Source organism: Hippopotamus amphibius, chromosome X (genome assembly GCF_030028045.1).
Source record: "Hippopotamus amphibius kiboko isolate mHipAmp2 chromosome X, mHipAmp2.hap2, whole genome shotgun sequence".
Taxonomy (NCBI): domain Eukaryota; kingdom Metazoa; phylum Chordata; class Mammalia; order Artiodactyla; family Hippopotamidae; genus Hippopotamus; species Hippopotamus amphibius.
This window is the reverse complement of record NC_080203.1, coordinates 27563406-27588962: the sequence shown is the minus strand read 5'-3', so window position 1 is coordinate 27588962 and position 25557 is coordinate 27563406. Positions and strand designations below refer to the sequence as shown.

The 25557-nt window shown below is 40.1% G+C and overlaps 1 protein-coding gene across 4 annotated transcripts in view; it reads right to left on the bottom strand.

The window, feature by feature from the left end:
* The window catches only part of TENM1 (teneurin transmembrane protein 1), a 538104-nt gene that overhangs the window by 78909 nt on the left and 433638 nt on the right, over positions 1–25557 (bottom strand). For 3 of the 4 annotated variants that reach the window (XM_057718000.1, XM_057718001.1, XM_057718003.1), the window contains 2 exons: positions 22150–22170; positions 16734–16966 (listed from right to left, as the gene is read on the bottom strand). In XM_057718000.1, the coding sequence (XP_057573983.1) occupies positions 16734–16966; positions 22150–22170 (254 nt within the window). The remainder of the gene's footprint in view (positions 1–16733; positions 16967–22149; positions 22171–25557) is intronic. The other variant, XM_057718002.1, reaches the window with a different exon arrangement.

The window sequence follows — 25557 nt, the reverse complement described above, 5'->3', positions numbered from 1 at the left end:
TAAGTAGAATACCTTGGCCTGAATACTCAATAAAAGGAGGATATGAGGAATTAAGCCTAACAGTGCTTACTATTCACAAAAGTGGGCTAACTCAAGAAGAAGGAAAATGTCTGCAGGATAATTATTTGCATGTAGTACCTACTCAAAGACAACATGGAAGGCCCATTTAAAATTCTTCCAACATCCGTACATCTTGACTAATGAAGCTAACACTAGAAGAGAAGTTCACAAAGTCAGAAGTGGTAGACAGTTATTCGCCAAAGGTAAGGCAGGGTGACAAAAACTCTGTGAATACAATTTTCAAACCTCTGAAATGAAGTTTAAAGAGACAGTTAGGAGGACCAATTTGGGCTCAATCAAAAATATATGATTAGAACAACGACAAGAAACACAAATATGACAGCTGAGTAAGAGAAAAAAATTAAGCAAAGCTGTTGTCTAATGAGACAAAGAACTTTGCCTTTTTTCTTTTCCACTCTCTGACCTACAAGTTTGACAATCTGTGGGCACAAGAGGGTTACACCGAAAGGTACTGAAAAAACTGCAATTCGCTGTTCAAAGGGGGCTGGTGACGTCTCTGGCCTTGTCCTGATTGAGACTGGGGTTTCCAAGGCCATTTCCCCACCTTTTTCCCTCTAAGTTCAATCACCCAGACATGCTCAGGAGAGCTATGAGAGGAGGAGGAAAGAGTCTGGGGGCAGAAGCTAGGACATCCTGCTGCCAGACTGACTGTGACTTTCAAAAATTTACATAATCTCCCAGTCCTTGGGGTTTTGTCTTTGTCTAAAGGCGAGGAGAACAGCTGAGCTGCCCCTGTCAGCGGATTACTGTAAAGACCAAAGAAAATAACATCAGACAGAATAGTCTTTGAAATCTTTTTGAAAGGTTAACGCAAGTGGTGTTAATATTTCTGTTCTTTATTAACTCTTAGTTTTCTGGCATCTCGCTGTGGGTTATCTGTTACATGATGACCTGCTTTAGCACAGCTTGACTTAGACGGCAGGAAGCCTCTGTGCAATTCTGTCAGCGTCGCCTCCATGCTGCTGATGACGTGCAGTCTGTACAGGGTCCTCTGTTACTTTCCCAGTCAAACTCGTCTATTCATGGGCTCTGAAACACATCTTTCACTTTCCCATCACTACACATTTGCTTGCCCTATTCCTGTGCCTGGAATCCCCTTTCCTTCTCCCAGTATCCAGATCTCACTCATCTTTTAAGACACAGTGCCAAGTCTAGCCTCAATAATTACACTATATAAACTAACTCAAAGACTCGCACATATCTTGATGGAGGTACCTCCTTGTCAATTATATCAAACAATTTCGTTGATTTTGTCTGATGGTACAAATCTGAGCCTCTTAGATGTGTTATTCCACGGGTACAAGTGGGTAGGAACGAGGATCACATCCGGTATATGTCATTAAATTGCAAATCTAAAGCTTGGCCTGTAACCAAGAGTGTGAGGCTTTTTGACAAGACTCAAGAATGCATTTTACGTACCGAGATAGGGTCATTTTAACAAAACCATTTCGAGACCACCCCAACCTTCGTAGGAAGAGCCGAGTCACTGATTTCCCACTTAGGTTGCCTCTTTGTTCTGTGCTGCCCTACTCTTACTTCTTTGCCTTGTTCTTTGATCTCATTCCTTTTTTTAATTCACTTAACCTACCAGGAAGAGAGGTTAGAATCTAGTTCCCAGTTTTTCTTTACCCACGTGTCCAGTGCTTTTCCAGATTCCTTTCCTTCCTTCCACATCTTCCCCCTTCTGCTCATTTTCTTCTCCCCTTTTCTCCAAATCCCAACCAGCTCTCCATTCTCTGAGCTCCTCGAGTGCTTACAGTTTATATCACACAACCTAATGCTGATTACTGTTTCCTCTAATGATCCCTCCTTTGTCTCCCCAACCAGATCATATTTCACTCACAGGCAGGGATCAGGCCTTTTTACTCCACTTATAATATCCAAATTTCCCAATGCAGACTAGATTGTCTACTGCTTGAAAAGCTTAACAAAACAGTGAAGGTCAGTGAATATGGTTCTTTTTCTAATAAGATATACCAGGAGCATGACGAGGGTTTGACAGAGTAGCTAAAACCAGTGGGAGTCTTATAAATACTATAGTGGGTCCTTGACACTAGTGTCTCATTGACACTAAACATGTTCAAACTATTAGTTAAGATGATGGCACTTCTGGACACCTCCTTGATAACCAGGAGATCTTTGTTGTAACAAGAGATGGTTGCAGTGTTTGACGACAGCATTTAGCATAGTTCCCACCTTACGAGAGTGCTTTATATGTTTATAGAATAATAAATGACTAAGGTCTATATTAGAAAGAGAACAATTTGAGCAATTAGAAAAAAACAAATTAATAACAGCCAGCGTATAGAATAATTACCTTCTATACTAATGTAGAAGGTAAAACAAAAGGAACCTTTTATAAATACTACCAGATAATATTTTGCAACTGTAATGGTTCCTTAATTCAGCTGTTCAAAAATATATCTAGCATTTCTAGGAACTAGGAAGATATCAATTTAGGGCCAATTCAGAAGGCAGTGGTTTTGGTCATCTGTTAATTGACTAATTTTTTAAAAATACTCAAATAGATTATTTGAATAAAGTCACACTGTTAAAACTAGACCAGATATACTTGGGAAATAAAACAGTGCCTAGCAAAAAAACCAACAGAACAAATAAAAAATAAAAATGAACAAAAACCCCCTACAACCACATAAAGAAAGATTTTGAGGGTGCTAAGAGTTGATCTCTGGTTTCTCAGAAATTTCAAGCCTAACAGGCTAAAATAGATTTAATAAGATTTAAAAGTAGCCCTTCTTCAGACCACTGTCCCTAGCAATGCCCCCAGTTTTACCACTCTGGGAAAGGTGGGAGGCATATTTTGAGGGACCTCAAGCGCTAAGGTAGGGCTGGGGCAGTTTCCTGCCCACAGTTCTGACTTTAAGAGAACACAGAGAAGAGATTATGGAAACCAAAGTAGGTAGTCTTGGCAGACAGCATACTGATGGGTTTTTGACTTGGGGGTGGAGGCGGGGTACAAAGCAGACCTATCAACCTATTACCATGGCTTCAGTTTCCTTGGGTTAGAGACGCCTTCAACAATGAGGAATGATTCCTGTCCTCTAAGGGAAATTACTGCTGGTAAATTGGGGCACCCACCCACCTTCGTTTCCCTAAAAACCTATTACACAGTCTAACAAGCCTTTTGAAAACCCAAATGGAATGGCTAGTCAATGAAACTGGAAGAAAAATACAGCAAATAACACTGGGGCTTCCTGGCTAGGCTTTGATATTTGGGGCTTGAAGATAACCTCTCCTTTGAGTTCTTAAGCCTTTGATTCCTCAGAGAGAAACTTTACATGGGCCAAGACTCACTCCCAAGGGAACAGTGACTTTCTTTGGTCAATGATAAAGCTGACATTATATCAAGGCTCTTTAATATTGAGGAAGCTCGGTGTCAGCCACTTCGGGAACTCCACCTATGCACACTCACTAGACGTGTTGGTGAGCTCTGCAGCTAATGGAAGAGCCTCAGATCCAATCAGTTCAGAAACTAAGGGCTCAGTACTGGCCACTGCAGGGGGTCCCTAAAGACCCTACTCCAGGGCCAAAACTGGTGTGTGTTCTGATATGTTGGTTCCTGTGCCTTATAGGTTGTTAAATATTTTGAACACTGTCTGTGTATGAGTGAAAGCCTTATTTAAAACAAACACTTTTTAAAGTGGAGTTGTCAGGTTTAAATTTGCAAGTTGTTTTCTAAAACCTACTTCTGACTCATTTCTTTTTAAATTATGAAAGATTTCAAATGGTAGACAACTCAGAAAATCATTCCACACTGCCATGTATCTACCACCCCAATTTAATAGGTGTTAACATTTGCTTCATACATCTCTTAAAAAAAGAGAGAAAATCTTACAAATACAGCCAAAACCCACATCTTTATTCCTGTTCCCTTTTCCCTTCCCTCCCCAGAGGTAAGCACTAGTCTGCAGTTAGTGTCATTCCCTTGTATGTTTTTATACATTTTCTACATATGTATATGTCAAAAGATAATATATAGTATTGTTTTTATGCTTCAAACATTTATGTAGGGGATGGATAGTGGTGATGGTTGCGCAACAATGTGAATCTACTTAATGCCTTAAAATCGTACACTTAAAAATGGTTAAGATAGGGGAATTCCCTGCTTCAGTGGTTAGGACTCCATGATTTCACTGCCCGGGCCCAGGTTCAATCTCTGGTTGGGGAACTGAGATCCTGATAGCCACATGGTGTGGCCAAAAACAAACAAAAAAACCCCCCCCCAAAACCCACTTTAAAATGGTAAATTTTGCTAATGATATCACATCATATTTATTCTTTTGCAATTTTCTCTTTCATTCATGCAACCTTATGCTTTGTGACTATTAATGTTTTGTACATGGGCATCCAGTTAATTCATTTTTACTGTTGTATCATATTCCATCATTTGACTTAACCCAATTATTACTAGGATGATTAGGTTGTTCCCATTTGGCATACTGTAATGACAGCCTAGCACATGTCTCCTTATGCACATGTGTACTTGTGACTTTCCATACATTTTTCTTCGGCCAAGCTCCCTTCAGTACCTCTCTCCAAGTATTTTAAAGGCACAGTTACAAGTTTTCCCTTTAGTTGGACAATGTATTTTGCAGGCAAAGAGCATTAAAGTAGGGCTGTGTATAAACAACCAGTAAAGTTTGACAGAACGGAATTTGAATACAGTAAAACAATTTTGAAAACAAAATGTTTACTACTAGTCTTGAAAACAATCTAGGTAATATTAGCTTAAAAAATTATTTACTTACTCTTCCTTCTCATCATCAGGCTTTATTTAGTACTTAATCTGTGCCAGGTACTGGCTTAACCCATGTTGTGTCATTTTATCCTCTATAACCCTATAAGGAAGGTAGGAGCACTGTCTCCATTTCACAGATGAGAAAACGGTGGCTCAGGGATGCTAGTAATAAATTCGAACTCGGTCTTACGTGCCTGATTCCAAAGTCTCTGATTTTAACTACTCTAAACACTTCCTAAGTTTTCTAAATTTCATGGGGTCCAAATGGAAAATACAAAAAGTATGACTTAAGGGTTATTGAAAGGCCTGCCCACCTACCTTAAAAACACCTTTACTACAGGAAGGCTTTTCTAGAAGGACACAAACTTTAGAGACCTTAAGGACATATATTGCATATATTGCTAAATCTGAGCAAACAAAGTTAGAAAACTTCTACACGGTTAAAAGAAACGACAAACTTGGAAAATATTTGCAACACACAGGAGAGACAAAGGGATGCTTTTCTTAATTTTCAAAAGAGAAGGATGAAGGGCTCTGTAGAAAAACTGGCAGAGGATGTGAAAGTGAGTTTACTGAAAAAGAAATACAAATGGTCACAACAGATATGAAATGACACTCCACGTAAAATTAAAGAAATTCAAATTAAAGCTACAAGCTACAAGCTACCATTTTCCGCTGATCAGATGGGCATATATTAAGAGGTTTGATGATACTCAGTGCGGCTGAGGGTATGGCAAAATGGGCATCCTTACACACTATTGGTGTAAACATGTTCAGTCTTTTGGAAGGGCAATTTGGTAACATCTACTACTGCTGAAAATTAATCCGGTGTATGTACTCACAAAAGTGCTCCAAAACACATGAATTAGGTTGTTCAATGCAGCGCTATAGTGATAAAGGATTTAAAAAACAACATGTAGTACAGCAAAAACCGGCACAACAGTGTAAAGCAATTATATTCCAAGAAAGAGCTTAAAAAACAAACAAAAACAAACAAGAAAAACATGTCCATCAAGAAGCAAATTACTTACTAAATTATGGTATGTCCATATGTTGTAATGTAATACATCTCTTAAAAACAGAGGTAGATATATACATGCTTTTATGGAAAGCTCTTCAAAAAATATAATCAAATGAAAGAAGCAGGGTGAAGAGTAATGTATATGATATGATTCCTTTTATGTAAGGGAAAAGTACACATGAAGGTCTCAAAGGAATTGCAAGAAAGTATTAAACTGGTTACCTTTAAAGAGAGGGACTGGGGGGTGTGTTTGTGGTGAAGAAGCCTAGAATTTTCTTTCTGTGCTTTTCTATAGAGTTCTGACTTTCAAACCACAGACGTATATTACTTTTATATTTTTATGTTTCAAAATCAACGGGGCTTATCTAGATGGTGAGATTATAGACCGTTTTAATTTGTACTCTTTCTTAAGAAATAATAAATATAATTAAAATGTCTTTTACTACGGGCCTGCCAGTATGCTTTCAAGGTCTTCCACTGAGCTTTCTTTCTTGACTGATGGTATAGCCCCTCCAGCAGGCCTCCAGTAACATGCTCAGGTATGAGCAACCCATTGGTAACCATCAGTACTATGAGACCCTTTCTGGATGGCTGTCATTTATGAAAGCAAAGAGACCTGAGTCCTCAGAGATTGGTCATAGGACTGGACAGTGTGTGTGTGTGTGTGTGTGTGTGTGTGTGTGTGTGTGTGTGCGCGCGCTAAAATAATATGCTTTGTCTTTTGTTGAATTATAAAAATAATACATGCTCAGGAAATTAAAGAGAACAAAATCAAATCACTCAAAATTCCTATGCAGCAGTTATCATTGCTAACATTTATTTTATTTTTTAAATTTTTTGGTCATGCCGTGTAGCATGTGTAATCTTAGTTCCCCGACCAGGGATGGAATCTGCGCTCCCTGCATTGGAAGTATGGAGTCTTAACTACTGGACCGTCAGGGAAGTCCCATTGCTAATATTTAGATAAACTTCTCAATCTTTTTTCTCTGTACGTATATACCACCTCTGCACGCCTATAGATGTAGCAGTATACAGTACACAGTTTTGTATCCTGAACTTTCCACTGAATATTATTTTCTGAGTATTTTTCTTATACCTGCAGGTTTGGGGGCTGTGGGAATAGTCTGTCCTGGGTACAGACAAGTAAGAGGAGTGCATTTTTGGTAGGAATGTCAAAAACAATAATAAAACTGATGAACAACAGTTCTGTGTCTACTATCATCATTCACTGGAAATTGTAAACAATGTCAGGATAAAATATGCTTCCCACTGTCCCGTCTCCCTTTAGCATGCACCACTATATGCCCACCCAGCTCTGACTAGAAGAGAGGGAAGGGAAATGCTGGATTTCTTCCTAGGGAGGCCAGGCTGAAGGCTGCAGGGAGGGGGCTCAGAGTTAGCCGGGGGAGTCCCTGAAAGAGGGAATGAAGAGGAGACATTTCAAACAGCTCCTACTTTACTGCTAGTTTGCTGCTTAGATTCAGTCTGCTTAAGAATCTGCTTGACTTAAAAAAATCTTAGCAGTCGTCTTATGTGCACATAAGTCATTAGTACCTTCAAAATACTGGTCTAAATGCCCTCTCTAATTCTTGGTCTGAAGTGGCCAAAAATGCAATTAATTGATCAATTATAAAATAAAAATGGGCTTCCTGGCTCCATTTCCAGCTGTGTTTTAGCCCATGATGATGTTAGAATAATGGATTTGCAAAGATATCTGGGTTTGCTGCATGTTGTTTGAGTTTTACAGTCTATACCTGCTAATTCATCCTGTATGGCTGGAGGATCAATGAAGCTCAAAACATCTTCTGATGACTCCTCTGTCGTGGCGTGAATATTCTCGGTTCCCTGGGTAGTCAATGCACGGTAGATTTCAGCTTCCTCCAAGAACCAGCAAAGCATGCTAGACTCACCAGGAAACGACTTCCTCATTTCTTTGATTTTATAGTCAGCTCCATGAGTTTGGTAAACTTGAAATTACTGGGCCATCTTGTATTGATGGTGGAACAATATGGGGCCATGATCAAAGCTTTAGCTCTAATACAGTTTCATGTTTTAGAACCTTAAAAACAAACATTTTGCATTGAAAGAAATTTCCTAATTAACTTCTGAAGAATTTGTACATTAAAACATCTTACCCTGCTGGAGAAGACTGATAAAGCAAACGTACTACCTTCTGCTGAAGAGAAACTGTATTTAGAAGGAACTTGCTATTCTCATAAAACTTTTAATAGGAAGAAGTGAATCAAATTCCTTAATTACCATTTTATGGTTGGTAAAAGGGCAAATTACATGCCATCCATTTCTAAACTTCTAAATGTCTCTGGTGCTTTTAATTAAAGCTGCCATCTAGAAACTACTAAAGCAATTTTACGCAATTAGTTATTTATACGTTACCATCATACACCACTCAAAATATGATTTAAGTGATTTGCAGTCTGTTAGTGTGTGATCCCTGTCATTTTTGTTTGATGGGGAGGGGGGGGGGTTCTTCTTTTCTCTCAGCTGAGGTGATTCTTAAGTGGACAGATAAGAAAGATGTGACACTGAGGAGCTGTGATAAGGAAACTTTTTGGGGGCTTGTGATCACAAATAAAAAGAGGAGGAATCATAACTCCATACTGTCTGTCCTGATATGTAGGGGTTGAAGTTTCATTCTAGACAATACTGCAGAGACGTATATCATCATTATTCTCCCATCTCTCCCCACTTTGCTGCCCTTCTGCCCCAAACCTAGCACCGCCCTTCCTCATGCCACCTCGGCTTGCTCCCCCTCCAGGGGGGACATCTATAGATGTGAGCTCATCTATCCAAACACATCCATCCTGTGCTCCATGTCCTCAACACCCCCATAAAGTGTTTTAATGAGGAATTAACGTATTGCTCTCCTAGGCAATATCCTGCACCTGACACTGAAGTTCACATCTGAAGAAAACCCTTATGGAATGAATGTAAGGGTGAAATGGTAGGCTGCTAAGGGGATTATTTTGGTTATATGGACCTTGGCGGCGGGGGGGGGGGGCTCCTCAAAATACAGCATGCAACTTTGGTGTACCTCAAAAGCTGGTACAAGAGGGTAAAGCAATTATTTTCCAATAAAGAGCTTAAAAAAAATACAACATATAGAAAGAACCAGCACTAGAATTACGGCATCACAAGGTCAGGAGGGATCCGCTAACCAAATCACACATAATACCTGCATCCCACCCTACCTTGACTCTTGCCTCTTTTGTGGTACCGTTCTACCCTAGAAATCATCAAGTCTCAGACTGACTTATAAGGACAATTTGGAACTTGCGTCCTTTCAGAGTAACTTATTCCATGTTTGGGTCACTATTATAAGCAGTATTATTTTTAGCAACAAACCAGCAAGCTTGATCATAGCAGCAGGTAACATTTAATGTGTACACACCACATGCTGGGCACTGGGCTTTACAATGCACTTCACGTGCATCACCAAACACTCTCGTGTAGGCACAATTACTCATATTCTAACTTCATAGATGAGGAAGTTGAAGCTCAGGGAAGTTAGGTGACTCACACAAGGTCACACATTTAATGAGTGGTGGATCTGGAATTTGCATCCAGTTGTTTGACTTCAGAACTGGGGAACTTACCTCTCATGGTATTTGGCCTCTAAAGCATTATCTGTTTGCTAGAATGCTATACATGCATGAAAATTAAAATAAATGCAGAAGGAAAAGTCACTTAATAATGTATTTGTAGCTTTATAAAACTTGAATGAACTTAATACAAGTTCTGCTGTATTAACCATGGATGTGACCTGATGTAAGTGCCTTCCTTTTGTCTGACTTGTCCACCAACAGCTTATGGCTTTAGGACTGCGACAGAAAAGGCAGAAAGGTTCTCAAATTCCAGCTGCTGACGTAACATAAGGTCTAAATCTTTTGACCATTCATAAGCAGATGCATTAGACCAACTGTGCAAATAACAAGTTAAGCCCTCATTCTGGTTGCATCACAGGTACAAGTCATCAGGTGCAGCTACTGCAAACTGAGAGACCAATAACATAGCTTAGGAAGGAAATACCCAGGAGTGGAAACAGCACAGGCTCACCCAGCAATAAAGAACAAATATTTTGCCTGAATTTTAAGGCTTCGTCAAGCATGTTTTTCTCAAGATGCCTCTGATTCTGGGACAAGGATGTGGGAAGAAAGTTCTCACAGGAAATGCCTTGAAGCTGAGCTGGGAGTTTGGCACAGGTGGTAGAATGTTGATCTTATCCAGATAGCTGACTTTGTTAAGTGGTATTTCCAAGCCATTTCCACATACCTCAAGGCCTAACGGTACTTCCTCATTTTTGGCAGAACAGACCCACTTCTCTAGAACACTGAGGCTATCAGAATGGAGTACCGTCAACTTTCTAGCTCTTTCTATCTACAAACATCCTCATCCCTACACCTACACATAAGGTGGTCTCTTCACTCTCCCCTCCCATTCAAGGCCTGCTCCAGTTTCCTCCAGATCTGGTTTCACCATTTACTCTCTGTCTCATGTATCTTCCCATTTACCTATAATCATTGCCATGTCTCCCACAGAAAAAGCCTCCCCTGAGGGCCTCGTCCTCTCATACTTATCACTATCTTTCACATCTGAGCCTCTCAGAAGAATGATCTTCCTTAGTCATAGTTACTTCCTCACCTCTCATTGGGTCATCAAATGCTTGAAATCTGGCTACTACCTCTACCACCATTCAACTCACCAAAGGCAAGGTCACCAATGAGCTCCTCATTGCCTAATCCAAAGGCTACAAATGTATGACATCTGATATTGTTTTTCACACCTTCCTGAAACAAGCTATTCCCTTCGCTTCCTGGATACCAAGCTTTATTTCCTTTTATTGTGAAGATTTCTTCTCTGTCCCGTTCATTAGATCCCCTTCCATTGCCTACCATATAAATACTAGTATTCCCTAGGATTTCTTTGCCCCAGCCTTGCTCCAGTGCATTTACCCTTTTACCAAAACAATCTGTCAAAACTGCATCCATCAAATGATCATGTCACTTTCCTGCTTCAAAATACACCATTCGTTTTACTCATGCTGTGGCTTGCCTGTAATTTTGGTGAGGGCTGGCCCTGGTGCCAATCCAAATGGTTATGTTACCATAATGGACCACGTACTAAAGGAATTTAGGAAAAGTCTTACTGCACCCTACTTGCATGGTAGAACCAAAAGAACAGTCTCATACGTGTTTGTGCACTCTACTCTCTCCCACATAGATAACAGTTACATCAGCAAGATGTCACTGATTAGAGTTTTACCATCTTTCCACTAACCCCAAATTTAACCTTTCAAAATTGCACATAGATAGCAGGAGAATCAGTAGAGCTTCAGGATGCACCTCAGGTAGATCTGGGTAGGGATAAAAACAGATTGTTTTTGCTAGACTTTATCATACCCAGCTTTCTTAATTGCCAATAAAGTTAAAGGAACTCCTGCATGATTAGTGTCATGAATAACGTAAAAACACTTTCGGAAGCCATCAAGATTTAAGGATCATTGCCCTCCTTGGGAATGGCTCCCAGGGCTGTTTGCACTTGTATGGATATTGCCCAATTCCTGCTGAGTTCTGAGGTCAGGATGCTTAAAGATGCACATGAAAATAGAGATATACTCCTTGGTGAGGTCCAAGAAAACCAAATTAAGTCATTGATTGATTTCATCCTGTCCAGTCACTCCTTCACCCTCTGTATCTACTTCAAAAAAATAAATGTATTCAGCTTGTCACAAATTTTATTTTATATCTCCACCTAGCACCATTTCACATTCTGCTTAAGTACTTGGTCATCTATTACATGACTCATTAGTTTGAGTTCTCTGTAGAATTAAAGAAAGTTGCAGTAAAAATAATAAATGGAACCTAAGTTTCAACTACATCATCCATGCATGTTTTAAAAGCATCTTTCAAAGTCAATTCAAACTCATATACAATGCCAGGGATTAGCACACCATCAACCTCTTTGCTAAACTTTTTTCCTTCCCCCATTACATTGAAGTATTCATGAGTAAAATGGCAAATGTTTCTCTTTATTGGGATTCAAATCAAAGTGCGTAAAACTGGATCAGATAAAGACTCCTTCCCAGGAGAAGTACCCAGGGGCTATCTTATATAAAACTCTATTCAAGGGTACTTCCATTTTTCCTTTAAACACAATTTTTAGCTACCAGTTGTAGTCAAGAAATTTAATAAAGTTAAGGTTTCCGGACTCCATCTCTTAAGAAAAAGTTGGTGAAGTTCCTAATTGCAGAATCTTCCAAAGAGATGTGACAAGGTTTCCTGGAGATTTATTTGAACAATTCCATTTACAGATTATGCAAATGCTATGGATTGCACTATGCGTATACTACTGGGTCAGAAAAATCAGAGAAATAGTTTTAATAGGAAAAGGAAACTGGACTAAAAGTCATTCATCTTCCAAATAAAAATATTTTGTTTTCCTTGAATATATGTCATTAGATTCAAAGGCATTTTCTACTATTTCCTACCCTCCCTGAGAAGCCAACAGAGATCAAGGATTTGAGCTGAAGGGAAGGCACTAACAGTGGTATAGTGGAGGCATCAAAGGCTACCCCCCCACTCCACCCCACCTCATGGGTTTTGGAGTCAGGCAGACCTAGTTCGAATTCCAGTGTTATCTGTAGACTGTTTGACTCTAGGTAAATTTCCTAAGGTATCTGTGCCTCTATCTCCTCATTTATACAATGGGGATAATAATATTTACCTTGTGAATTGTAAAGATTAGAGATACCACGTGTAAAATATCTAACAGTGTACAGCACACAGTAGATACTCGGTAAGTTAGAGCTATGGTTATTTTAATACATTACAGCTGGGAGGGAGATCATCCCGAGCCCTTCAGTTTACAACTGAGCAATCTCAGGACCCAGTGTGTATATGACTAGCCCAATGTAACAAAACTAGCCAATGGCATCATTAAGTCTATTTCAGCGTTCAGGGAGGTACAGTGACTTACACAGGGTCATTCCAAGAAACGGTGGCATTACATGGATTGAACACAAAAGCCTAGGCTCCCTAACCCAGTATTCATCACAATTTGTTGCCATTTCTCAAAAAAACAAAAACAAAAACAAAAACAAATCCCATGGCTTCTGACCATTCACCTTTTGCTGACTGCTTTTAATCCCATTTGATAATTCATTCCAACGTTAGGACAAATGAACTCAAAAGCAAATTTTATTTCATCCTATTTTTAGAATAGATTCAGAAAATAAATTAGCTGTCTTGCAGATTAACATTTATTTGACTTACCTTGCATAATTAAGGACATGTTGGAGAGCCTGCCTGTAATTGCAATATGTTGCTTGTTAAAGTCTTAGAGCCAGCTCTCTTTCCTAACCTAGAAATGGTACTCCCTAGATGTACATTTCCATTTTCTACTGATCTACAGCTTTTCTTTATTAGCTTCTAGGTGGAGAGAAAAATCAAACCTCTCCTTAAAGAAATCCATTAAACATTTGCTGTCTTCTAAGGGGGAAGGACGAAGGAGCTGATGTGTATGGTAGCTGTAAAGCAAAAAACAAACAAATTGGGCTTTTTTGAGAGATAAAGAACCTGCAGGAGAACCTCAAAGACCTAATTAGCAATTAGCAATACTCTCCTCTCAATTTGCACACTGTGCCTTAATGACTTCTCGCATGATTTTTCCTTCTTCTACGGAAGTCTAGGAAATTGCCCTGCAGCACACCATATAATGAAAATCTCACTTCTGATTCACTGCCAAGGGTAAGTGCTATCTAGATTCAGCGTGGAGATAGGTGCCCTAGCTAGGCACCTAACTGTTCTGACCAGCATTTTCAGAGCAAATGAAGTCTGGACATAGGTTCTGCCATCTGAGTGATTTTGAAGATCACTAACAGGGTCCTCAAACACTGTGAACATGGTCGAAGGAGATGTGATGGACACTTAGTGTGAGCCACACATTCCCCTCCTTTAAACATCCTCATTCACTCACTGGATCAGAGCAGATGTTGCCAACAGCAGCTTCAGTACATTATGTGAAAGCTGTCTTGGATGGATTAGACATTCAGCTGTCCGAAACCTGGGCCAGCTGTTCTTAGGGCGCCTTACCGCTTTGGGATCAATAAAGTGTACCAGATTATTGTAAAGGCCACGCTCAGATAGAAGGTTGAGTAAATCAAGCCAAAGGAAAATGCACTACTAGCTATGACAAGAAGAAAAACTTAGTTTAATATTAACTTTAATAGATATATAAATTTTGGCACTCTCATTACTGATGCTTCCAGAGTTCATGTAAATCCTGCTCATCAGGACTTTATTATTGCTGCTTTCCAAGCAAAGAAAAAAAAAAAAAAAGCAAAGCTGCAGTGAACCAATTATTTGCTTTATTTGGAAAAGCTGATATTCATCCTTTATGTGGCAGGTTGAATGTGGTAGGTGAGATGAGTGGTTTTCATACTAGCAGCAACTCAGGAGGATGTCAATTTCAGGCACAATACAAGCTTGATTCCTCCCTATTTCTCATGCAGAAATCCTTATAATACCTGTAAGCCTTTTAAACCTGTGTAAAAGGTGGGACCCAGCCTGATGTATTTTCTTACAAGATGAGCTGATTATATGGTGCACCTGAGTTACACATTCACTCATCAAATATTGATTGTGGACCTACTATGTGTAAGGAACCAGCGCAGGCACAAGAGAAAAAAGAAAAATTCCAAAACACTGTACTATGATACTTATGGGTGGGGGCGCTTATGTTCCCTTAGGGAAAAAAGGTCATCTCCTTTAAATGCCACTGAAATTCCTTTTAGGAATACTTGGCTATGGATAAGAGTTACCTAATTGGTCAATTACACAAGAAGCATGTGTAGTGGATCTCACACTGTGCAAGACATTGCTGGGGAGGTGGGGAAGAGTCAAAAGAAATATTAGATATAGTTTCTCATTTCAAGCAGCTCACTTCGGTAATAAAAACCCTCCATTCATGAAAGAACTGGAAAGTAAAACAAGGCAAAATATAATCGGGTGCTAACTGGGTAGTTTAGACAACTCTTAAAGAAATTCTGATTTAGTGGGCTGGGTTAGCCAGAGGGGCTTAATGAAAGACACAGGCCTTGAGTATGGCCTTGAAGAAAGGCAAGGCTTTAAACTCCAATTGTAGTTGAAATTTAATCCCCATATGGCAAATGTCAAATAGCTAAAGAGTAACCTCTTAATATTTGAAATAGTAAGTGACCATCTAACAAATTAAATACATTGACCTCACTATATTTTTTGGCATGGAAAGGTGTTCATAATACATTAAGTATGAAAAGCAGATTACAGAACAGCATTCTATAACATGATTCTATTATTAGAGAATAAAATATATGATATGCATAGAAAAAAGTTTAGAAGGATATACACTAAAATGTTAACAGAGGTTTTCTAGATGTGGTAGGATTATGGGTGATCTTAATTAAAAACATTTTTTGTGTGTTCTTGCTTTTCTAATTTTTCTGTAACAAATGTGTATTATTTGTGTAATAGTTAAAAAAAACCAGTTAAAAAATAGTTTTAAAAAATTGGGTTCTTAAAACCCACTATAATGAATACTTCATAAAACCTACTAAAATAAAAGCACACATACACACAATATCTTGGAGAAGGAACAGAGAAGAATGATTAAATAATTAAGGAGATAGGGTGGATGATATATGATGACAGATTTAAAAGGTGACTATCCTTCAGCTTAGTGGTCTCAGATGGGAATATGATCCGAGTCTATAAAATCAGGAAGCTGACTGGGAGAGCACAGAGTTATTTACAAATCCCAGGAAACAGAACTGAGGGTTGTCCCTTAAAGACTGAGAAGTTAAATTTAGGATAAATAATAGTAAGGCCGAACTCTCACAGAAGGCAAAAATAAATAAATAAATAAATAAATAGAAATTTGTTATACTAGGGGTGATATAAATTGAAAATATAAATAGCTTCAAGAATGATTTAGGGCTTCCCTGGTAGCACAGTGGTTAAGAATCTGCCTGCCAATGCAGGGTACACAGGTTCGATCCCTGGTCTGGGAAGATCCCACATGCCACGGAACAACTAAGCCCGTGAGCCACAACTAGTGAGCCTGTGCTCTAGAGCCTGTGAGCCACAACTAATGAGCCCTCATGCCACAACTACAGAAGCCCACGCGCCTAGAGCCCGTGCTCCGTAACAAGAGAAGCCACTGCAATGAGGAGCCTGTGCACCACAGCGAAGAGTAGCCCCTGCTCGCCGCAACTAGAGAAAAGCCTGCATGCAGCAAAGAAGACACAACACAGCCAATAAACAAAAATAAAATAAATAAATTTATTAAAAAAGAGAGTATGATTTAGATAAATTAATGGAATAAAGGTTCATTAATGGTTATTGTTAAACAAAAGCCAGGAATGTCCAAAGTCTGCGAGATACCCAATATATTTGAAAGTGGTAGAAGGTGGCGCAGACCTGACCCCAAACCACTGCAGGCCACAGTGCTAAAGCCGTCCTCCTGGAGGCTCTCTGCTGGGCCAGGAGTTAACCCTTTAGTTGCTGGACTATTGGGAGTTTCCAAGAAGGGGATCATGGGGAGAGGCTGGGGTGTCCAGGAGGCAGAGGGTTTTGGGCAATAATTATTTATCAACCAGAAGAGAAGCATTCCAATATTTTAATAACAGTTATGACTATACTACTGCATATTGGCTAAAAATTAGTCCTGGGTGTGCCTATCTTCCAATATAGACTTCAGAGACGATGTCTGTCAGAGGTACAGTATATCGAGATGGATGGACCATAGTGTGACAACAGTCTTAGCATTCTGTGACATTAAATGAAACCATTACATGAGCAAAGGATTTTTGTTTTTTACCTCGAGGGCTGTTTAGTGAAGCTTCCGATGCTCTCCCTCCGTCTCCACAGTGACTCTGGTCAAAGGGAAGGCATTGATCACCGGTTCCTGCCACCACTTCAAAATTCTTGGACAAATCCTTGGTTTCCACAAGAGATTTCAACTTGTAGACTTTTCGGGTATTGGTGTCTGAGAGATAAAGTGATTCAGACACAGGGTCCATAGCCAGATAGTATTTGTGAGCAGGACTTGTGCTAAGGAAGAGAAAAGTAAAGTTATTCAAAGCAATTTGTCAGCATACACTCCCCTTGGGTCTGCCTTTTGTCACAAATGGAAAATTCTCTCAACAGATGAAAGAATGAATGTATCTTCCTTCTTAGGTACCAAGGAGATAGATACTTCTTTGTTTTTCTAGCAATGGGTCTGGGATTAAAAAAAAATTCAACAGTCATACTGCTAATCTGTAATGATCCTGATATTTCAATACCGTCCATTTGGGGGTAGAGAAAGAAGCAGAAGAGAGAAGATCCCAGGAGATCCTTTTTCTCATACATACCTTTCATACCCCCCTCAGTTATTCAATTACCTACTAGATGACTGCCTGGATGTCTCAGTCACCTCGAACTCAACAAATCCAAAACAGAAGTTATTCTCTTCCTGCCTTCCCCATCCTTCAAAAACCTACTTTTGGTCTTCTGGGCTTCCTGCCTCACTTGGGGTCACTACTGTCCTCCCAGGGTCCTGTTGGAAATTGAAAGGCATGTACAAAAAGTAAGGAATGTGTCTTGGGGAGGGCTGTACTGGAGATACTTTCCCTCACCAAGCTTCCTTTTGTTAGCTGACCACCATACTTCTCTAATCCACTTTTTCTTCTTTCAGGACATAATAGAAGTGATCACATTTGACCTTTTTTGGTTATAATTACAATCAACCATACTTCCAAAAGGTGACATTCAAGTTACCTTGATTGGATTTTGGTTTTCCTGAAACTCTTCAGTTACATATTTACATGGGTTCTTGTGTTATTTTTGTCTGCATTTGGCTGAGCTCATTTATGAGGTTTGATTCCTCCTAATTTCATTTTTCTGATAGCTGCGGGAACTTTGGTTGGGAGATATTTTGCTTGAACTTAAGGTTCATGTACTGCTGACATCATCCAAGCTCCAAACATGGAAGGCTAACCCTTACTCTCCCCTTTTCTCTCTACATGTAATTGTGCCTGAAAACGAGCTTTCACAACCTTTTCTTCTATCCCTTCTGCCATCACATTGGTTCTAACTCTCATCATCTCTGACCTGGGACAGTGTCTATAGTACTGCCCATAGGAGGTGTTTTTGAAATCTTTAATCCATTTCCCCCCCGTAGTGCCTCCAGGGTTATTCTGATCATTTGGTTCCCATCTTTAAAAACTGTACAAACTTTTAAATGTTCCTTGGTGTGGTACCCATTCCTTTCTTCACTTAATAATTAAATCTCGTTAACCTTTTAAGGATTTACTCAGGCATCATCTTCTGAAGAAAGCCTTCCCTAAATCTCTAGGTCTGATTATTTGCACTATGCTTGCCTCTATTCTGGAGGATTACGTATCATATTAATTTTTTTTTAAATGTATATATATCCCCCAGTAAACCATGAGAGCTTGGAGGAGAGCAATCTTGTCTTATCTTTAATGTGCTCACTGCACAGTACTCTGCCTCACACCCAATTGTCTAAGCCAGAAACCAGAAGCCATTCTTTACTGCTCCTTCTTTCCACCATTCCCCATACCCAGTGAAACATCATTAAAAAAAAATTCTACCTCCTAAACTCTTTTCCAATCTGCCCACTTCTCTTTGTCTCCATCGTCATTAGTCCAAGGTCCTGCCTGCACTCACCTGCACTCCTTCCTTGGTACCATTTCTGTATTGTGTATTTGTTCACCAAGTCATTAAAAAGTATTTCCTAAGTGCAAACAATGAGGCAGGGAACAGTGCTATGGTCTGGAGACCTACTTGTGTGCACAGCACAGCCCCTTTCTTCATGAAACTCACAGTCTAGTGCGGGGGTCAGATCAGTAAATAGGCTATGACTGTCTTAAATCTGAGAGTTACAACAGAAGTAGAAAGGGAGAGAAATGAGCAGATAGGAGGGACACGTGACCTACCGGCACCTATCACATTTGTATTAGCTTTATTTTTAAAAATTACTAACTGAAGTCCATTGTTTACTCAGATTTCCTTAGTTTTTAATTAACATCCCTTTTCTGTTTCAGGATTCCATCTAGAATACCAAATTATATTTAGTCTTCATGTCTCCTTAGGCTCCCCTGGGCTGTGACAGTTTCTCAGACTTCCCTTGTTTTTGATGACCTTGATAGTTTTAAGGAGTATTGGTCAGGTATTTTGTAAGATGCTCCCCCCTCCCCCGGAACATGTCTGATTTTTTTTTTCGCATAGTTAGACAGGGGTTACAGGTTTTGGGGAGGAAGACCACAGGGGCAAAGTGCCATTCTCATCAAATCAAATCAAGGGTAATAACATCAATGTGACTTATTACTGTTGATGTTGACCTCGATGGCCTGGCTGAGATAGTGTTTGTCAAGTTTCTCCTCTGTAAATTTACTTTCTCTCTTACTGTCCACATTGTATTCTTTGGAAGGAAGTGACTCTGCAAAGGCAACATTTAAGGAGTAGGGAGTTATACTCCACCTCCTTGAGGGTGGAGTAGCTACATAAATTATTTGGAGTTCTTCTGCATGAGAACTGTATCTTTTCTCCTCTATTTATTTATGAATGCAACCATTTATTTATATCAGCATGGACTCATGGATATTTTCTTTATACTTCGCATTAAAATCCAATGCTACTTTGTTTTGTTGCTCAAATTGTTGCAGCTTTAGCCATTGGGAGTTCTTTCTGTGGGCTTGTTTGCCCCTTATAAACCCCCATCAATGTGGGTGCGTTTTGTTTTTTGAGCACTTCCTTGCTTTCTGGAACTACAAGATGTTGCAGGCTCATCTTGTATAATCCCGGCCCCAGTACTAGAATGCACCATTTCTCCAAGGACCCCTGGTTCCTTTTACTGAAGAAGGGTATGAGAAACTGAGATCTGAGTGCTGGGCGTAAGCGCTATTTTTTCCCACATCTCTCTCTCTCTCCAACTACACTGTGAACTCTTTGCAGACAAGAACCCTATTCCTCTCTCTACCTCAGTGCCAACAGAGGGTCTGACAGGGTTGATGTTCAGTAAGTGCTGAACGAAACTGTAGGACATGAAACTAACTAAGACATAGAAGAGTTCAGGCCCTGGTTACTTGGCCAAGCAAAATGGAGGGGAGGTCATTAGAATAATTAAGATACTCTTAAGGACTGGCATGTTCCTGATGGTATTTGTAATTGCATTTGCCCTCTAAGTATATTTATATTAATGACAGTAAGGCTGGCAAATACTGATTTGAGACCCAGTTTATAGTTTTAATTGGAAAAAAATCAAATCCAATTGGAATACTTGATTTTTTTCTACTTACCTTTATCAAATAAGAGAATCCGGTAGATTCCAGGGACATCTTCAACCCTGGAACCACCATGGCAGCTGCTGTAAATAAACTGTAAAGGGCCCCGACAGATTCCAGAATTGATTTGGCAGTCATATCAGACAAAGCATCTCTGTAGCAAAGACTGCTTAAATAGGGGTTTGAGGAAAAGTTTTGACATTATTTACTTGTACTTTTTGCCTTCAGAGTAAAATTTTTCCAGTGCCTTTAGATCTTTCTTGAATAAAGAAGGGGTCACAACCCTTCCCCGAAACAACCTTCAATACTTTGGTAGCCAGTCTGTGGAAGTTTCAACTGAGCCAGATTAATCATGTTTCGTTTAGGAAAAGTCCATAGGCTATTTTTCCAAGAGAAATGTTATTCGCACAAAAGCACTTTGGAATGCATTACATTTATTTATTATTGAATATCCCCAATGTGCCTGTGAAGGAAGTTGGAATTATCATTCTTCTCAAATCTCAGCTGGAAAAACCCAGACATATAGAAGGCTTGCCCAGGGTCACTAACAAGCCTGTGCTTGGACTAATATTAGATTAGATCAGATGTCACTGTGTGTGCAAAATAAATACCTTCAGAATACTCTTGTTCTGAAAGTGGCAAAAAAAAATGTGTTACTGTCTTCTTCTAACTGTGTTGCTCAGCGAGGCTGTTCTCCAACTTTGCGCACTGGCCTTTAGGAAATGGAACAGCCCAACACACTGAATTCAAATCTGATTGTTATTTTCTTGACAGTCAACAGTCAGGAAGGTCTCCTATATTGAGATGTAATTTCTTGCCGTTTCATGCCATTTCCCAAGTGCACTTCAGCTCTTTTGAGATTGGTTTCTTTCTACTTTGTGAAAACATGCCAAACCTGAGAAAGAAAAACCACTGGACTACATTCCAATTTGTTCTAATCCCTTGTGTCTAAACGTGTATTGCAATTTGAGACACGTGAAGATTTCTCTTATAACTTCAGTAAGTGTTAGACTTACTGTCACCTTCTGGTTAGTTTTACATTCCAGCAATGCCCTTCAACTTAGCAAAGATCACTTCATTCATGCTAGTTAAAAGCACATTGATTGTTAAATGGGCAATTAATGCTTATAATTAATACTGTGCAACACTTTACCAGTAAGCAATTTGGTAACCAATTTAATTTGCTTCAGGAATCAGTTATGCCAAAGTAGCAAGGCTGATCTTGTGCATTGCTATTTAGGAAGTGGCATCTCCCAAACGAAATCCAAATTACAAACCCCATCAGTGCCATTTTGATGACAATTGGCATTCGAAAGTGAACAAATTCAATTTTCTCCTTTGCAATTTCAGGTAATTTAGAACAGTTTTGACAAGTGTAATGCGTAAACGAATTGAATACAAATACTCATTATGACTAATTTTAGAGTTATGTGCCCTTGTCAATTTAAAGGTTATTATTTTTTTGGTGGGATAAAATAGAAACCATGAGGTCACAAAAGAGGAAAATGGAAAAATCTTATTCAAGAAGGTCATCATGGGCATTGTCTCCTAATACACTCATCAACCACATTCCTGGAAGCAGGAAGATTGCTGTGCTACCTCTCTCTCTACCTGCAACTTGAAAACAGCAAATCTACTTGAACTTACAGACTCATTTGTGATATCACCTAAGGAAAACATGGGTTTTGCTTTCCCATGAAGTACTGAACCGCCAGCTTTCACTTATCTTCTTTTCTTTTTGGTATATTCTGATCCTCTAGCACATTCCCACTTAGTGGAGCTCTCTTCTTTTGGAAGACACTTACCTGAGTTATAACTTCCAAGTTCACATTCACATTATTCCTTTAACCTTATTTAAGAAGTAAAGTTTCCCTGTTAGCACATTATTAGGAGGTGGCGTCTTATGCAAGAAGGGGCATTAGGTAGCCACCCATGTGATTTGCTTACCTATGTCTGGTATCTCTGTTTCTAGGGTGCACAAGGTATCCACGAGTGGCAGGTAAAAGCAAACAGAGAGTCATCAGTATCATTCAACAAGCCAAATCTAACCAGACACACCTATTCCTAACTCAGCTTGTGGCTATCCCAGGGACTCCACAGGGATCACTTAGTCAGATGTACACGTCAAAGTGGACCCAATCCCTCTGGGCTGCTCCTCCTAAGATGGCCTCAAGGTGACTGACTATCTTGCTTGGTGGGTGGGCAAAGCTCTAAGACAGCTTTTTCAAAAAGTTCTCTCTGGACGGTTTTCATTGGAATCGGCTGGGTTCTTGCCAATGTGCAGTTTCCTGGGGCTCTCCCCAGTCACACCGAATCAGAATTTTGAAGTGGGAGTGGGGTGCAGGAATTCCATTTTGAGCAACCTCAGTTGGTGATTCTGATGCAGAATAAGGTTTAAGAACCACTGGGCTAGGGTTGGAAGAAGTAGCCCCTGCAAAGGGTCTGACCGTTCTAGGCTCCATTTTGAAAGCCACTTTATGAAAATGCAAACTCTTTCATTATCAAGTCTTGTGTGCAACAGGCATCCCCAGCCCAACCTTAAGCCACTTATGTGATTGCAGAGATAAGACAGGGACATCTCTTGTGAACATTAGCACATGATTTAGCAATATTAAACAATTTAACAAATTGAAAGTATCAAAGTTTTCTCTTCAACCATGATAGAATATCCCTGGCATCAAAACTGCTGCATCAAAATAGCTTCAATAAAACATTAGGTTACATCAGACTCCGAGGGCCTTGTGTGGTCCAGCTATCCATGCTCCAAGGGGGCAACCGGGGTGGGCAAAACAGAACTGCCGTGTCAGAAGCAGCAGAATGCTTTGGGGGCCCTCTGATTTGGAAGCTTTTTGCACAGGGCACTGCCTAGGATATTTCACTCTGGGGCCTGGTATGGCTCTTCTCACGCAGGGAGCACAGTCTGTGTATAGGCCTGACTTTGGGTCAAGTCTGCCCAGAATTAAAAGGCTATAATCATCTCTGAAATACAGTCATTTAAATTTTAAAATCCTTTTAAACCTGGCCCTTATGTCATTTTGAAAAACATGAAGATAACACATCTTTTTATCTGAACTAGAAAATGTTCTTATTCTTTGGAACATCAGGAAAGAAGAAAAGATACAAAATGATTTCTTTTGAAGGCAGGTACAACTACTGACTCCACCCTTTTTGAAGAGAATCTTTCTGGGATTTTACTAGCTGCGCTACGGTGAGGATCCAGTGACTTTCCTGTTTCATGCGGCCACCTCAAAAGCGTGGGCATCCCCTGGGCTGACACAAAAGATCAAAAGGTAAGGGTGGGGAGATGTGATTAGAAATCTGGCCTTAGTCATTTGAACCTCTTTGAGGTTCTCTGACTCTAGACATTTGCTTGTTTTTGTGGCCTCTAAATTACAGGGTGAGTGTACTTGAGGCTGGCTCTAATCACCGTTCCACGGTTGATCTTCCTGAAGGAAGCTGAGTTGTGAAAATACTAGAAAGATCTCATTAGAGCATGGTTTCACCTACCAGAGACTCTCATGGTACAGCACCATTTGTGTGGCTACAAAGGGTTTTGAAATTCTTAGGTGATGGCAAGGAGTGGGGAGGGAGGAAGGCTTGACTTTCTTGCAGCTGCTTCTGATCCTGCCAATAATGTCACCGTGAATTTGGAAAGATGTCCCATATTATGCAGAGCAGCTTCTCTCATTAACATCTCAGAGGGAGGAAGTGAAAATGATGGAATTTATTTCCAGTGTGTGACCTTGTTCTGTCTCAGAATTACTTTTAGTTAAAGATTTGGGATTGAGCCACCACCAAAGTCGGTCTGCTGTCTAGCTGGCAACGGACTGCACGCTGGGGTGTCAGCGTGTGAACGCTTCACAAGTGCCTGGGCAACTGACTGACTTGAAGCTTGCTGTGAGTTCGGAGGAGAAAGGAGTGGAATGGCAAATCTTTTAAGAGCAAGAAATGCTCCCGATGGTAGGATCTTTAAGTAGATCTTTGATTTTATTCAGGACCGACATGATTAAAAGGGCTGTCTCTTCTTTTTTAATTAAAAACTTTTTACTGAGATATAATTCACATACCATAAAATTCACCCTTCCGAAAAGTGCAATTCAGCAGTTTCCAGCACGCTCACAGAGTTGTGCAACCATCACCATCACCGAATTCCAGAACATTTTCATCATCTCATGAAGAAACCTCGTACCCAAGTGCGGTCATTCCCCATTTCCCCCGCCCCCCAGCCCCAGGCAACCACTAATCTGCTTTCTGTCCCTATAGATTTGCTTATTCTGGACATTTCATATAAATGGAATCATATAATACCTATCCTTTTGTGTCTGGCTTCTTTCACTGAGCATCATGTTCGACCTATTCTTTGTACATTTCAGTGAGGTGGGGGATGGAGAAAGAAGGGACATGCCAACTTTGGAGTTGCTGTCTCGTGACCAGTCGTCATGAGAGTTTGCCTGGCCTGCTCTGTGGTGGCTGTAGCACTTTGCTTGCTCTTCATGCTGTTCTCAGCTTCTTCCCTTATACTCAGCCACAAATATCTGAAGTCAAAGAATGGACTTCCCTGCCTGCTCATCTTCCCATGGGAGTCTTGAAGACCGAGTTCCCACTCCTGCCACTCGTTGACTTCTTAGACCTTCCAATCTCAGCAAACCCTCATCTAAGACTATCCTGATTCTCCGGCTCTGTCCCTTGGCCTTATCACAACTTACCTGTCTTGTGTTTAGGGTCCTGCTTTCAGCTAGTAGTTCGTTTGAAAATCATTCTGACAAATGAATCCACGCCCAGGGATCAATGGTGATTTTAGCTTGATGGGGCATTCTAACACAAGTTCTTGTGCTGGGGACTCTTGGAGAGGCAATGTCTCAACTCAGAGGAACACATTTCTCAGAGTGGAAATTTGGGGCACTGTGGAAGGCCAGCGAAGATGTTTTGGGGTGAGGTAAAGGGAGCCTTTCAGTGTCAATGCTAATACATGCGGTTAAATCGGGAGGATAACCACCTATTTCATCTACATGTAGTTTGTTTCTCTGTTTGTAGCTCCAGTACTGCTGACAAGAGGAAGGTTCTTGGTCATTTCTCAGATATTTTCAGAGCCCTCAAAGTCTGCGTTCTATTTGTTCCTTCAGCAGAGTGCTCTACAAGTTCCCTTGCCCCTCAGCATGCTAACTGCCCCTAAACAGGTGCTATTCCAGTTTTACTCAATCCCTAGTCAATGACAGGAGTTGAGTCCTGAGAACAATGTAGGAAGTATTAACCAGTTACTGTAAAAGAAACAGTAAAATCTCAAGAGAAATTTTCACGTCACATTGACATTTGTCAAGTCCAAATTACTCAAGGTACCAAGAAGCATTTGCCAGG